General features: G+C 43.3%; 1 protein-coding gene across 3 annotated transcripts in view; it reads left to right on the forward strand.

Annotated features, from left to right (window-relative positions):
* MCF2 (MCF.2 cell line derived transforming sequence) overlaps positions 1 to 15,857 on the forward strand; it is a 61,060-nt gene that overhangs the window by 38,963 nt on the left and 6,240 nt on the right. For all 3 annotated transcript variants that reach the window (XM_068956853.1, XM_068956854.1, XM_068956855.1), the window contains 16 exons: positions 334 to 422; positions 979 to 1,067; positions 1,321 to 1,387; positions 3,160 to 3,275; positions 3,377 to 3,446; positions 3,826 to 3,918; positions 4,253 to 4,345; positions 5,355 to 5,480; positions 6,321 to 6,542; positions 10,510 to 10,602; positions 11,638 to 11,716; positions 12,234 to 12,297; positions 12,822 to 12,928; positions 13,028 to 13,140; positions 13,441 to 13,553; positions 15,021 to 15,121. In XM_068956853.1, coding sequence (XP_068812954.1) covers positions 334 to 422; positions 979 to 1,067; positions 1,321 to 1,387; positions 3,160 to 3,275; positions 3,377 to 3,446; positions 3,826 to 3,918; positions 4,253 to 4,345; positions 5,355 to 5,480; positions 6,321 to 6,542; positions 10,510 to 10,602; positions 11,638 to 11,716; positions 12,234 to 12,297; positions 12,822 to 12,928; positions 13,028 to 13,140; positions 13,441 to 13,553; positions 15,021 to 15,121 — 1,635 coding nt within the window. The remainder of the gene's footprint in view (positions 1 to 333; positions 423 to 978; positions 1,068 to 1,320; positions 1,388 to 3,159; positions 3,276 to 3,376; positions 3,447 to 3,825; positions 3,919 to 4,252; positions 4,346 to 5,354; positions 5,481 to 6,320; positions 6,543 to 10,509; positions 10,603 to 11,637; positions 11,717 to 12,233; positions 12,298 to 12,821; positions 12,929 to 13,027; positions 13,141 to 13,440; positions 13,554 to 15,020; positions 15,122 to 15,857) is intronic.

The raw sequence follows: 15,857 nt of genomic DNA on the forward strand, positions 1-15,857 counted from the left end.
CCTTATGATAATTTATTTGATTTTATCACTCTCTATCATTTGCAGAGGCTTTTACAGACTTTGTTAGGTTTTGATCACGGTATTCCCTTAATGGACGTTTTGTTCTTCCTGATTAGTTTTTATTTTATGGTTTTTATGCCCATCTATGTGACTGCGGCATTCAGTATTGTTATTTGAGGTACCTTCATTTTGTTATTTTGCTTCTAGTGTTAGCTAACTAATTATTCACTCTTAAAATCTATCCCCATTTTGTTGATGACCTCGTAGTTTCTCTCTGAATTGTCTCTTTTACTATAGACATAAATTACGTAATTATATATTTTTCTGTTGAAGGTGTGGATTTTAATTCCAGTTTGAAATTTTCATTTGACCTCTCTCTCCCTGGGAAGAAAACGTCAAGAAAAACTCAAAATTCTCGCAAGGTAAAAATTATTAGTGAAATCTGAATGACTTTTGTACCATAAGATCCCAAATCAGACCCTCCTAAAAACTGATTAAACATAACTTTCGGGTTTGGAGGTGCTTTTTTCCTATATAGTATTTACTCTTTCATGTCCCTATGATTTATTTGGATTTGTCCAAAATCTGAGATCTATCTTGGGTTGTTTGTCCACATCACAGATACTTGTTTTCTTTGTGCTAATCCCTGTTCCTTGCGTAACAATGAGGCCTGTTAAGGGACCTCCCACTTCTGCAGATATTTCCCCTGTGGAAACTGTTCTCTGGTCTCGGTGCTAATGAGCTATATTATCAGTATTTGCAAATTTTAATGTAGCAGACTAATTTCTGGGAATACTTGGCTACCCATTACATGCTATGACCTTTTAAAGTTTTTTTTTCGTCACATAGGATTTCTTAAAAGGCAGCGTATTTCATCCTTCCCCAAAGAGTTCCTGTGTTTGCTTTGGGACTGGGCTGGTCCTGCCTCGGTGCTGAGCTCCCTGTGGCTCTTTCTAACACATCCCGTTCTTCTTCCAGATCGAAGTAATGCACGACTATCAAGAAAAGCGAAATTCCTTGCAGTCTTTTATTTCAGACAGTGACGACAACTTAGATATACTAAAAGGGTAAGCTTTCACCCTGTTTAAATCCGAGGTACTCAAAGCGATGCTTATTTTTGGTCAGTCCTTACCTTGTCCATGTATTCCTCCAGCCAGAGCTGGATGTCATCTGTTGCACTTTTACTTATTCTCTCATTGCTACCATGGTTGTTAATTGGCTCACAATATATTTTGGGCTTGTTTACCCTCACTGGTTTCTTGTGGTTTCTTTTGAGACATATGAAAATAATGCACTTCTGTGTTTTTTTCTTTATTTTAGCCATGTCATAAATGAGCTTATAGAAACGGAGAGAGTGTACGTAGAGGAGCTGTTCACTGTTTTGACGGTGAGTGCCTTCGGATTCCTCATTGCTGTTCCCCAGCACCTGCCACTCTGTCGAGCTAAGCAAAAAAGCGATGGAGTTGGTTTCTACCAAACTGTCAGATCCCTAGATAGTCAGGAGTTTTCAAATTTTCTCCCCATCATTTTTAACTCAGAGGCATCTGCAGGAACAGTTGGTGGCAGGACGAGTTTTTCATCTCGAATGAGGGAGAAGCCTTCGTTTGCACACAAATGAACTAATAATTGATTTTGTCAGAGACTGGAAAAATGTACAAAAAAGCTGATATTTTTAAATGTTCCCTGATTTCTTTTACCTTTTGAAGACGAAAGAAAGCAGCTTGTATTTTATCTTTGGAAGAATTCTGCCTTTGTGCTGTAAGGTTCTTGAACATTTCTTAGCACATTTCTTAGTTTAGAAACCAGATTATAATTGCACATACTACCATTTTACATGCCCGTACTCGTTTACTTTATTTAACCACTGTTTACTGTGATTGAGTATAGGTGGTTACCTTTCCAGCTCATGTTAGAGGGCCTCAGTTTTATGCAATGTTTAGTGACTAACGTGGGCTGCGTGAGCTGTTGTCAGTGGCCTTTTTAGCCTCTACTTTGCAGAGATTGTCCTGAGCTCTGGCTCTTTCCTATCTTACAGTTAGAGGTCTTTTATTCTCCTTTGAACTTATTGTATCTTTCCCGGGGTTTACCCCAACAGGTAAATATTTTTGCATTGGTGTAGTAATGTGATTTTAATGCAGGGAGCTTTGCATTATTTCCTAATTCCACCTAACAATTTGTAGTGCAGCAGGGTCTCTTCCAGCTCTTCCCTGTTACATAGCAAAGTCCCCCATTTTGGAAAGGCTGTGATTTCAGGAGGCAGGTACAGTGAGAGAGGGCAGAAAACCTTAGACCGCAGGAATCGAGGAGAGAGGGATCCCGGTGTTCAGCAAGAGTCTTGTGTAAGAGCAAAAAGCCCATTGATTTTGGTATTTGATCTCAAGCTGTCTCTGCTTTGTAACAAATTACCTTGTACACCAGTTCTTGTGAGATTGTCTGTAGCTGCATATCCCTTACAAACAAGTTGTCGCTCATGTGTCCCACGGTCATAACAGCAGATAGGTTTAACCCGGACACGTATTCCCCCGGGACCGCTCTCGCAGCAAGCCTGTAGCGAGGAATAAGTGGCTGCAATTTGCCTTACGTGGAGAGAGGGCATCTCCCCAGGGGATGGTGCCTCTCTGCGTGACGGTGTGTGTGCAGCTGTGCTCGTCCTATTGCGCGTATGCTTATTGGCATTGGGAACTGTTTAAAGTATAAACGCAGCAAGAAAGCATGCGTGTGTGCTTATCGTTAAAAGGAGGAAAATTTATTTTCCACAGACCGGAGCTGCATTCAGGTCTCTGCTGTCGGTCTTTTTGCCTTATCGTGTATACGGGATGGCTCTTGCTGTCCTAACTGCCAGGGCATGGGAGTGTGGCTGCCCCTTTTCCCACCATGTCGCTCTGGAGCGAAGCCAGGCTTGCTGGCCCCGCAGGAGCCGCATCAACCATGTTCTGCCAGACCGCAGCCCCCAGATGCCCAGGGACTGAAGGGTAGAGACTACAAGAAGGGAGTTTAAGGACAAACAAATAAAGAAAAAAAAAAAGAAAAGGAATGTTGCACTTTGAAACAAGGTAGATTATACTGAAAGTCTGTTCACATCCCTTTTCATCTGTCTGCAAGGAGATGGCAACCCAAGGCCTTAAAAATTGAGTGATGAACTCCTCTTGCATCCTGCAGGGCTACAGAGCCGAAATGGATAACCCGGCCATGGTCCTCCTCATGCCTCCCGTGCTCAGGAATAGGAAGGACATCCTCTTTGGAAACATGCCAGAGATATACGACTTCCACAACAAGTACGGTGCCCCCTTTCATCGCTCTGATTTCCTGTAATGATGAAATGCCCAAGCAGTACCTTGCTCACAGCTGCCTTTCATCTCTCCCCCATCTCTTACAGAGTTTTCCTGCACAGTTTGGAAGGCTGCCTGGGAGCGCCCGAGCGAGTGGGATTTTGTTTCCTAGACAGGGTTGGTGAATCCATTTTCACATACAAAGCAGACTTTAAGGCCAATGTTTCTCCCGGTTCTTTGCACAGATCTCAGTTATGTCAGTTGAGTAAGATGCTTCTGATACAAAACACCAACAGCCAGGCAGGCAACGCAACTGCGTGGACAGCAGCAGATGGGGGAAAGCAGCGGTCGCGGCTGCACCGCAGTCTGCTGCGAGCAACCCTCTCGTTGTCAGCAGCAGCTTTTTTATCCAAGCTCGCTGACTTTTAGATAGTACAGTCCTTTGTTTGGCAGCAGAGGTAAAACCAAATTTGCAGTTTTGGTGTTTGCCTTATTTAGCTGCCCAGCAGGTTGGCATGCATGTGTTTAAGACTTGCCTTTCTGCCTTTCCTTACAGCGAGAGGATTTCCAGATGTATGAGAAATACTGTCAGAATAAGCCCCGGTCGGAGTCTCTGTGGCGGCAGTGTTCGGAAAGCACCTTCTTCCAGGTGAGCTGTGTATTTCTAGCAAGGCAGGCATCATCCTGGGACACTCACTTGTCCTAAACACAGTCCTCAGCGCTCCCGTGTTTTCGCGTTGTGTTCTGTTCACCGTGGCATGGATGCCTCACATGGCAGCTGGAGTTTCTTGCATGCAAGGAGTTTAAAGCAGAGCCTTCCATTATGTTATTTTACATGGTTTTATAAAACTTTTTAAGTTACCGTGGCACTATAAGGCATTTTGACATGAAATCTTTGAAGTTTTCAAGCCATGTTAATCATGCTATTGGAATAACTGCTTATAGAAAATGCAGAACTAACTTACTGTGAATTTTTGTCCCAGGAATGCCAAAGAAAATTAGAACACAAACTTGGTCTGGATTCTTATTTGCTCAAACCAGTGCAACGCCTGACAAAATACCAGTTACTTTTGAAGGTATGTCATATGCTACTTTGAAAGAACATTAGGACATAGAGTTGTTTTTTAGTTTTGTTTTATTTTTCAATTAAAGGTCACCTGTAAAACAAGCCCTAGAGTACACATTGCTTATCTTGGCCCTCCATACAGTGACATTCAGTGAGGATGAAAATTCACATACCTGAAAAAGGAGAAGGGGCTTTTAGCAAGCTATTTTTATGGAGAAAAAAAAAAGTTTGAATCTGTTCACAGATGCAAAGTGACAGAAACGCTTCTAAGAAAAATGAACCAGAGATGATGATAAGAGCATGATGAATGAAGTACACTGTACTGGTGCATCTCTTCTTCTTCTCCTTAAGTTGTTACAGTGCCTGTAATCTTTAATGCATTCATCCTTGTGTCACCCTTCTAAGGCAGGGCAATGCTATTATGTCCACTTTACAGAGAACTGGAGTGGTGACTTCAGAAGGTTGTTGAACCCCTGTTTCCAGCTTCTTGAGCAAGGGATGAGTACTCATGAAGTTGTAAGTGGGGAGAGGAGGTCTGAATTGAAAGTTATTTTATATGAATGGTATAGTTTCCAACAGTGCCTTCCATTTACTGACTTGAAGCCTCTCTGGATTTTATAAAATCCCTTCCTTGTCTCTGCTAGTCTGAAGATAATCATCTGCTGAAACCTCATTCAAAGGCATGCATAACATAAACAGTGTCTGATGGAGACCCTGAGCCTTACTTACCGTTTCTTACAAAGCAGAAAAACAGCAGAGTGCAAAGAGCTCAGAAGAGCGTGATGCCCCGCTCCAGCCCAATGCCGTCTTTAAGGAAACTCAGAAAAAATGGGACATGCTTTTCATATGTTCCACACCTAATACTGACTGTGTTTTTAGAATGTGTCTTTTTTCCGGTGACATAAGAAAAAAGAAATTTACACAGTGTAGGTTGCTCTCAGGCATTGGAAACTTTGGGTGAGATGGAAAAGTCTGCTTTGTTTAACTGCAAACATGTGCTCTTCCATTTCTATTTTCAGGAGCTGCTAAAGTACAGCACGAGCTGCGATGGAGTTCAGGAACTTCAAGAAGCTCTTGTTGCAATGTTGGATTTGCTAAAGTCAGTCAATGACTCTATGCATCAGATTTCAATAACAGGATATGATGTGAGTAGATTTGGGTAATTAGAGACCTTGTACAAGGCTGGTTGATGTCAGAGGAATGGACAGAGTCCCAGAATGTATGAGCTAAAAACTATACTGGAACAAAGAGTTGCAAAGTGAACAGGATCAAGAAGCTCTTACAGGAACCAGTCTTCTATCTGATTTTGTGGTTTTGGAAAGTATTTGCATCCAAAGGACATGCTGAATTGCATGGTACCAAAAGTTGCCAAAAGTTGTGGTTCTAGATAGCGTTTTTTCATCATCCACCTTAGTTCTCTCATGTCTCACTCTTCAGCCTGGCGTATCTTCGTAGCATTTCTCATTTATTGAAATACTCTCTTTGAGGCTGATTTCCATCCTTGCACGTTGACGTAGTTGTCTTTCTTAGGGCTTCAGGGAAGTGATGCTTTCCGGGAAGGGCTGCTTTTCTAAGCTCCGTGTCCCAGTCCTGGTCTCCTTGAGGCATCCTTTGCTTCCCATCCTCACAGACCTCAGTTCAGGTCAAATCTCACCTGCTGCCTCCCACTGAAATACGTTATCCAGAGCCCTTTGGCCTGGACTTCCCATAGGTACCGAGCAAGTTTCTCTAGCTTCCTAGTTCTTCCAATTTTTGACTTGTACCCCTTCACATGGAGAAGCTGTAGCCCTGCATCCTAGACCTCTGCTTCCCTCCTGGCCCCGTGCTGTCACTCCCCAAAAGATCATCTGATCCTTCCAGGAAGACCTATTATTAGAGAGACGTGCCTTGCAACAGGGTCGGCCCCATTGCCCTTTATTGTTTGGACAGTGCTGTTACATTTTAATTGACTTTTTTTTTTTTCTTATTTGTCATCCTTTCTCCAGGGGGACTTGAGTGAACTAGGAAAAGTATTGATGCAAGGATCTTTCAGTGTTTGGACAGGACACCGAAAAGGTCCGACAAAAATGAAGGATCTTGCCAGGTTCAAGCCAATGCAGAGGCATCTATTCCTGTACGAGAAAGCCTTAGTGTTCTGCAAGAAACGAGAGGACCATGGAGATGGATATGATAAAACCTCATCTTACAGTTTTAAGCACTTTTTAAAAGTAAGAACTTCTCAGTTGGGGCCATTGCCATGTACATACAGTAAATCAGTAACTTTTCCAGAACCCAGAGAATATTTTTACGGTAACAGACACAGTGGCTTGTTTTCTGCTGTTAAGAGCTGTAACATCCCAAATGGAAGTGCCTTCTCCGTGAAGGAGCGGCTGCTGCTTTTAATAAGCTGTGAGGGCTCCCATGACTGAAGCCCACGTGGGGGAGTGCAGCAGCCCCTCGTGGTGCTGAAGCTTTGGCAGGCCAGACCTGCCAGGGGGTCTGCCTGCGGCTCAGCCTGGCTGCCCCTGAGCCCCCCCGTTCCCCAGCTGCGTGGCTGGAAGCTACATGGAAAACTCTTCTTCCTCTCGCATTGCCCTCCTCCTTTGGTAAGCTCTAACGGCAGCTCAAGATATAATTACCAGATGAAATAAAGTGGCCTACAGCAGAGCATGCCATGAGGGATATAAACAACTATAGGTCCCAAGTCTATAAATGCCAACTATTAATATTAAAAAGCCCCAACTGCTCCTCTAAAAGAGACTTTCTGGCATGCTGTGTATGATAAGGACTTCTAATGGGGCCTGCGATCATTTTGTCTCAGTACTCTGCCTTATTTTTCTTGAGTAAGAATAAAAACAGTACAGGTGTATCTTAGAATGGGAAAAGTGGGTGCTTGGAGGCTGAGCCTTCAGGCCTCGATGCTAGAGCTGCCCCTGCTTTCAGTGGGATCTGAGGAGAGAGGTGCCACGAGTCGTCACAGTGCCTTCAAGGGTGATAGCAGATAAGTCTGCTCAGCTGCAGTGCACATTACAAATTGTGTATTACAAATAAATCCCAGGCCATATGTTTAGACGCATAAATGTTTTTTTCCAAACAGCGTAATTTTGTTTTTGGAGAGCTTATTTTCCTTGTAGTGCTTGTTTTACCATATGTGCTTTTGAAAGAACCAAAGAGGCTCTATGGGGAAAGCCTGCTGGGAGGAGAAAATGCAGCATTCAGTAGTCCATGCAATGTGGCCAGTGCTTGTCTTTGCCTAGAGAGGGCTCGTTTTCCAGCTGTTTGCGTTTCCAAGCTGAAAGATTGGTGATTAGAGAATGCATGGATTCTGCAGGATGGCATGCGGATACATACGTTTTCAGAATCGCTGCCCTGAGGGTGAAATTATGTTTCTGCAGTTTGACGTTTGTTTGATTCATGATAGTCTCAGGGAATTATTTTTATGTGCAAGAATATTTTCCAGCGTTTCAGAATTAAAGAAGGCTGTGTAACTGGACATATGTTATAAAACCTCCAAACTTTGTTTGAAAACTGTACCTTTTCAAGACTCAGGATAATATTTTACACTCTATGTAAAATAGCCAGAAGCAAATATCCCTGAGATTCAGGAACTTTGAGGGTGCATGTTCCTAACCCATTGGAACACAAAATAAATCAGTCTGCCTTTTATCACCGTGGAAGGTGATGCAGATGAATGCCATCCCAGAGCTTTAAACAAACCCAACTTAATCTGCAGTGCAGTGAACCAGCAGCTGAAGGGGCAGTAAATCCTGGTCGGGGAGGAAATGGAATTTCAAAATATATGAAGATGAGTGAACAGATGTTTTTATAATATATTTATTCCTGGTACTTTTCTTCTCATCCTCATAGTAGATAATCCAGGCTAGAGTTTCAAATATCTCGATGTCTGGGCAGTATTGCAGAAGCCTCCGTATAAATGGCCATGCAAAAAGGGATACACGGAATTGGAAATTGCAGCGTTTGTATAACGTCCTTTCTAGGCTGCCATTTCAACATCCAAGCTGTAGTTGTTCCTAAAACGAAAGTGGACCCCCTCTGGCTTTCTAAGGCTATATGGAAATATACTGCACAGGCTAAATTTTTTTGAAATTTGCATGCCCTCATACCAAGACTATGCTGCAGATTTTAGCATGCACGTTTTTAAACAGCGGGTGATGTATATAAAACTGTAAATGATCACCTTGCGATCTCAGTCCTCAAGTTCAGGGGAGATGACGAGAATTTTGTGAAACGTGAACCTAGAGGACCGTGTTGAGAGAGGGAGGCAACGAGAGGCGAGACAGTACTGATAATGCTGACTGCTAGTCAGTGGCAATCCTTTCTGAATCTGGAGGTGAATGCTTTCTCAGAAGTTCAGAAGAGCTCTGCTGTTTATACCAGGGAAGAAATGAAGGAAGCTAATTAGCAGCTTGCTTCATTTTTCCTGAGGCTGTTCGTAGTTGCTGATAACAGGTACCAACATTTGAGAAAGCAGCTAGGAACAGAAAGTTTAACCAGGAGGTCTAATTTGTAGATCATCTCAATCTTTCAGAAAAAAAGCTCGTAGTAGGTGCTTATTAACAGAGAGTTGCAGCAATATTAAACTGATGTTCTTTGCAAGGCTTTATTTGTATATTTAGATTTATCTAATGCAATCCCTTTGAATAACCTAGGATATATGATACAATTGTTATTAGATCTGGTTTGAAACATATCTGTTTATTAGACATAAATTACTAGCAAACTATGCTTTAAATAAGCAGCAGTATCAGATATTAAAGTATTTTTCAGGGAGGCGGTAATTGCATGGCATGTTCAGCAGATGGGTCAGAGGTCTCCTGCTATCGAAGAGTTTCTTGGTCTCTAATCATTGCCTGAGCTGCTGATTCAGCTGGGTTGCTTTGCGTAGGCTCTGCGTTGTTTGTGCCCTTGGCCCTTCCATCCAAATTACCAAAAGCAGTCTGTCATAACGGGTACCCAGGAACAGGAGCGCTCGGCCACATCCACCTTGACGTCTGCCTGTTGATTTTCCTGAAAGCCAGGTTTTTGGCACCTCAGGCTGAATATCCAAAAATTAACTCTTCTTTCAAAACCCTGGAGGTGGTGTGTCAGCTACAGGGATGGCGGGGACCAAGAGACATTGAACTAAAGTTCCTGAAGTACGTACTTCAAGATGTTCGCTGAAAGAATGAGGCAGGGAATTCAGCAAGTAGATAAAGAATAAGGTGGCGCAAATAATGGATATGGAAAACAGCGTGCTGTGCAGTATGCAGGAACTTACTAGAAGGAAACGTTAGTTATTGAAATATGCAAATTTTGCAATTCTAAGGATTGCTAACTGCTGGCCGACTTGCCGGGGGCAAACCTCTGCCATAAGGTGGATGTGGTCTTCCCCCTGGACACGAGCCATGGGGGAGCAGCGGTTCAGGGTTGGAGGACTTGGAGCAGAGCTCCCCTTGTACTACTGCAGCTCTAATACAAAGCTTCGTTTATTCACATATGGCATGAGGATAAGGCAAGTTTGGTACTTCATTACTTCATGGGTAAATTGGACTTAAATTGCCTATACTTCTGTCTTATGGTTAAACTGGATCAGTCAGAGAGGAAAAGTTCACAGCTTGTAGTGTTTTCTGATCGATTCCTTTACCTTATTTTTGGTGTTTCTGATTGGTCTTTCTTAGCTAATGGCTGAATTTATTCTAATGTATACTACCTTTCTCCTGTAAAGCTTACAAAGTTTGCTAAAGCCCTGCAGTTGACCTATTATACAGACAAGTGGATGTAAGTCAGAGCTACACTATGACCACTTGGAGTTGTTTGGAAACCTGAAAGGAGAGTGGTTGGGGGTTTTGGTTTTATAAAGCTTCATATACCTCATCTGAGGAATTTCATGCTGAAAGAGGTATGAAATAACTTTTCAGTTAGTACCACTTCTTCCTGAATGAAAAGTCCCCAAAGGTTCATTGATTGCTTTAAGAAAGCTTTTTCTAATACAGCAAGCTGGTGGACAAGAGCTCCGACAGTGGGAACAAGTCGGATAATGACTTTCAGTTGCTCCCAAAATAAACATTGTTGATGAAATGTGCTCAGATGGGTGAGAACAGGATTGTTTAACACGTTGCAAAATGTCTTAATCCTGGGAAAGATGGAAAGATTTGTAGTATGTGTGATTTTTTTGTAATGCTTTTTTCTTTGCAGATGAATGCAGTTGGAATAACTGAGAATGTGAAAGGAGACCATCGAAAATTTGAAATCTGGTATAGCGGACGAGAAGAGGTATATGTTGTGCAGGTGTGTAGCTTCAAAACTCTGGATATGTTTACATCCTCACAACAGTGTTTAGGAGAACTTGAAGCCCCCCACGTCAAGTTCAACCTGAATGTCTCCCATTGGATTTTTGGGGTTTGAAGATTGTCGGAGTTTCAGTGTGCATTTCTTCTTTCTCTTTGCCTGCGTCTGTGTTTACAGACTTATCCCTGTGGCTGGTCCTTGGTGTCCAGTCCATGACTGAAAAAGTCATCTTAAAGTAGAGACAGGATTGCTGCTTGGAAACAGTCCTTTATTCCAGATGAAATCTCAAACACAGCACAGACGCTCAGAGCAGCAGCTGAAAAACAGATTTTACTGTGCTTAATAGCTTACATGAACTGAGCTGGGAAGTGGGCCTGGTGCTTTAATGACCGCAAGCCACATGTGCTCTGCTACAGTTAGCTGTCAGGACTGCTCCCTGAGCAGTAGCTTAGCCTCCGTGGTGCAATTTCCAAGTCTTCCAGCTCATCTACAAAATAGTGGCTTGATTGACCTGATTTCTTCTTGATTTTTGTTCTTTTGTGGCATTTTGAATAGAAATTTGTGAAGGCGAAATGTTTGGCTGATTGGGCGTGCACAGGAAAACCCACTGTGGACATGCTGTTGTTTCATGATTTTTGGATTAGCTTTTTTCTCCATGTTAAAACACAGCAGACAAATTTGTACAGCGGATTTATGTAACAGGGTATATACATGTATACTCAAAAGGCAGACTGGGGCCGGCAGATATTTTGCAGGAAGGGTTGAGACGCATGCGCAGGTGTGCTTATGATTGCACTCCCTACACTGAGGTGATGTCTCCACAATTTCCACTTACAGCACAACCTGTTGCCTGGATGTAGAGGGGATCATCAATTTAAAAAAGAAATCAAGAATGTTTTAAATATAAGAGTCATTGGTGGGTATGGATGAAAGGGAATTTCAAGTAGTTGCAGCATGGAAAAGTAAGATTTTATTCCTACATTGTAACGAATGATTCATAGTTCAAAATTCAGACAGTTTTTTTTTTTCTTCCAGGCCCAAACAGTGGATCTGAAGATGGCATGGTTAAATGAAATACGAAAAATTTTGTTCAAGCAGCAGGAGCTTATAAAAGGTACATTCAACCATTTTCACTGTGGCAGTCACTCTACTTTCCTATTTTCGCAGGCGCTAATCTTCACAGGCACTAATTCGCAGCAGAGGTTGATTTTACGAAGAAGCCTCATAGCAGAATACTAGAGCAAGGTCTTATTTTGCAGGGAAATAACTTAGCATTGGAAAGGCCAGGTGCTCCCGTGAAAATGAATTGCAGAAGCACATTCTTTTGTCAGTCTCATGGGGGTTATTTCCTATTTGTTCTCATAGGCTTAATTCAACAAGATACATAGCAGATGCTTCTTTTAAAGCATATTACAGTCCCGTGGACTTCAGTGGCACGCTTCCTGTTGGATTTGTGCTAGCACACCTTCTTTATCATCACTAAGTCTGTGCTTTGCCATAGACCCTAAGTCTGCTTTTCTCTACATAAAAATGATGAGAGTTGTACAAAAAGTCTGACTTTTAACATAATGCTTCAAGCATGAGTTACCAAGAAGCAGATGACGTTAAATTGGTTTTCAACCTACCCACAGTTGAGAAGCAGCAGCCGAGCTCGTGCACGGACCAGCTGCCCCTTTCCTCGCAGCTGAGCGATGGGTAAGTCCCACAAGCTGGGCAGGCTGGATGGGGCCCTCTCATGCCCTCCACACTTTCTGGCCACATCCTGGCCCTGCGCTGGGGCAGGCTGGGCTGGTGCTATTCCCTCCAATCCGTTTGGATTTCTGCCTGGGAGATGTCGGGGTACAGGACGGGGAGGCACTCAACCTGTCCTGTGAGGGTGCTGATCTGGGGATGGCATCTGCAAGGGCACCGTTGAGCACTGCTGCCTGGTGGCGTGGTCTGAGCCGCACGCAGCTCCTGCACCAGCAGAGACAGCAGGCGCCTAGGGCAAAGACAGCGCTGAAGTTTGGGGAAACCATGCCGTAGCAATTTTCTTTTTCTTTCCCATCCCAAAAAGCTAAAACCAAGCGCTGAGGTCCTTTACATTTATAGAAATATATGAAATATAAATATATTAAAGACTACCATTATTATTTCTGATTCTGTTTTATGAAAACCCATGGGGTTCATTTTATCTGAAAAGCACACCTAAGATCAGTTTTGTTTTTTTAATCCTTCAGGAAGCAGCAGAGAGCCTCCATAAGCTCGGAAGAAAACGACTCCGAACGTACCAGTCCCGTCATGCTGGAAAGCGTTCCCGTGTCACCGCAGAACAAGCCCAGCAGAGGTAAGGCCATGGGGACGCTTCCCTGTGGGACACTTCCCTGTGGGATGCCGTCTGCCAGGCGCCGGGTTCCTGAAGCCTGAGCGGCGTCCTGTCTTGCAGGCTGGCCGGGAATGTCGCAGTCCCTGGAAATCTGTGAAGGGCTGGAGGAGTGGTCCGGGAACCAGTATCTTTCCAACTGCTCGGATACGGAAGAGGAGGATGGGAGCCAGCTGGTTAGTGAGATGTACAAAATGCAGCAGTATAAAAGCACCAGGTGGTGCCATTTTTGGTCATCTCATGTTGTTAAGCCTTACCTTGGCCTGTCCGTTGTCTGGATAAGGGATGTGTCTTGTCCGTGTTTCGCACGTTTTCCATATCTCGATTAGGGGAATGGGGAGATGCGTTTTCCACAGTTTCTTGAAATAATTGTAGTTAAGGTTGCTGATAAGGTTGCCACCTGTTCCTGTGTCAGTCAGAAATAACAATTCCTTGATACAAAACATAACTAAGACAATTTTTTGTTACTATCACAGTCTCCAGGAAAGTATAAAGCCCTTGCAGACTGCAAGAGGAGAGGATCAGAGGACCTGCTGGTGAAAAATGGGGATGAAATCCAGCTTTTACACGAAGATGGTGAGGGACAGTGGTAGGTATTTTAGGATTACTTTACCTTATCTCCAAGAGGCTGCAAAGTAATGTCGTACCGTCTCACTTGCCTCATGATATACTCGTTGCGGCTTTTGATTACGTTTTAGACTATTCCATTTAGACTATGCACTGATTTGGCCTTGGACTTCCTTCACCATTGGTGTCTGGGTGAGCCGTGTTACAATCAAACCTTAACAGCCCCACTTTCAAGTGTTGATTGGGGTGAGAGCTCTTTGCCTTTGTCCGCTTTCTGTCTTCCCCAGCTCAGCTCTTGGCTTTGTTCCTCTGCACTTATTAATAGTGGTATTGAGTAATTGCGGACATTTTCCTCCCTCAAATGGCTGTACAAGTGTTAACTAATTAATGGCTACAGACCATCGTTCAGTCATTTAAAGCTGCGGCTTGCAAGATAAGTGCTCACAGCTGTTTCCCTCCTTGCAGCTGGGAATTTTGCCTGGGAAATTACCATACCTGATACCGTGCATGTTGAGCCATTAGTCTGGTCGTCTTGGAGGGCAGCAGGCCCTCTTCTGAATCTTGCAGGGATTTGGCTGAAGGTTTTGGCTACTTTTCCTTTCCAGGTTGATTTCTGAGTAGCTCTCATTGGTCAGCCCCGAAAGCTCTCCCTGGGGTCTCGGCGCGGGAGAGGGCAGCGTGCTAACGCATTAATCTGGATACGCCCCCGGGGGAAGAGTGATGTTGTCAGTTACCTGAGTCAGAGTTGCACAGTGACCAGCCCGTAACTGTCCAGAATGCGCTGTGGGTGGTTCCTGGCCAACGTCTGTGGTCCTTGTACTTTGAGGGAAATTCGGTTTGTTGTTAGCGAAGCAATATATAAAGTGTCACAGTTTTGCTGACTGCTCGCCACCTCTCCTGCCAGTTTTGGCCAGTGCCAGGCGTAAATGTCTCATACTAAACTTTTTTGTTAGGGTAGACTTCACTGCACGAGAGAGACTGAGGCATGTCATTTATGAGCATAGGTATTTGCCTAAATCTTGGCTTGGATTTACTTACAGCACCCTGGCTAGATTCATCCCACCTGAGCCTAGGTATGCAGCAGAGATGCTTAAGCGAGGAAGGTAACTGCCCTTGACTCTATCTGGAGTCAGTGGGGAAAACTGTGCACCTCTTGAGAGCGATGTAGATCTCGGGCAGGATAACTCATGCTCTGGAAAGTCTTGTTCCCCTCTATTGACTAGACAGGGGCCTGAGGCAGCTGTGCTGCTAATGTAAGGTTTTGAGTTAGGTGCTTAAATTTAGGTGGGAAGAATACTTAAATGCATACATAGCTCTTATTAAAATGCTTCCCGGATTTGCTCAAGTTGGTTGCACAATTGAGTAGTGTGTGCCTGCCTCTGCTGATATAAAACTGCTCATGGGTTGGTTGGTTGGTTGGTTGTATGTTTTTTGTTTGTTTTTTTGTTTGTTTTTTTGTTTTTTTTACTAATACCACTGTCATTCAAAGGTTGGTGAAAAACCTAAACAGAAGAAAAGAAGGCTGGGTTCCTGTCCACAGTCTGCAGATAGTGGTCGGTGACTGTAGATTTCGGAATGCCAAAGTCACAGGTATCATATAATATGGATAGGAAATATATTTCAGAACTTGAATCAGGTCTCTTAAGCCATGATTTGCATTACACCTGATGTACTCAATCTGACTGTGTATGCCTCAGCAGAAAAAAAGAAAGCGATTACTCCAAAAAGCCTGCAAAAGTAGTAAATTAAGCTACAGCTTTTGTTTTTTTTTTTTTTTTGTTAACACCTAATACTTTTCTGTGACTTTAGCCATTAGTAAATTAAAAATCAGTATTTAAAAACGTAAGTTTTATTGCAAGAGCACTGGGTACAAGACCTGGGAGAAGAGACGGAGTCTGTGATCAGGGATTCCTGTGACTATTTTGCCTACTGGCTGCTGTAGTTCAAACGCCATGTGAATAGGAAGTACCTAGGCAAAATCTGCTCATGCTGCTGAAGACATCGAGGCCTGATCCAAAGCCCTCTAAAGGCGATGTTTCCATTTCTGCTCCCGGCCTTTGGGTCTAGCCCGTTTGTCCCTGTGCAAAGCCTCACTCTTGCACTCATTGCTGGCTCCTGCAGGCCTGTTTATTAATCTATTCTTAGAATAAATATAAACAGTTTACCAGGTTTCGTTGAAAGGCTTCTAGCCTCAGAAATCATATTTCTCATTTTCTAGGAATAAATGTAGATAGAAATAGATTGAGAAGCATAACAGATGACACAAGACAATGCCTTAAGAGCAGCCTGTTGCCCTTGCCATGTATGTGATATCATCACTCAATGT

The sequence above is a fragment of the Struthio camelus genome, chromosome 11 (assembly GCF_040807025.1).
Source record: "Struthio camelus isolate bStrCam1 chromosome 11, bStrCam1.hap1, whole genome shotgun sequence".
Taxonomy (NCBI): Eukaryota; Metazoa; Chordata; class Aves; order Struthioniformes; family Struthionidae; genus Struthio; species Struthio camelus.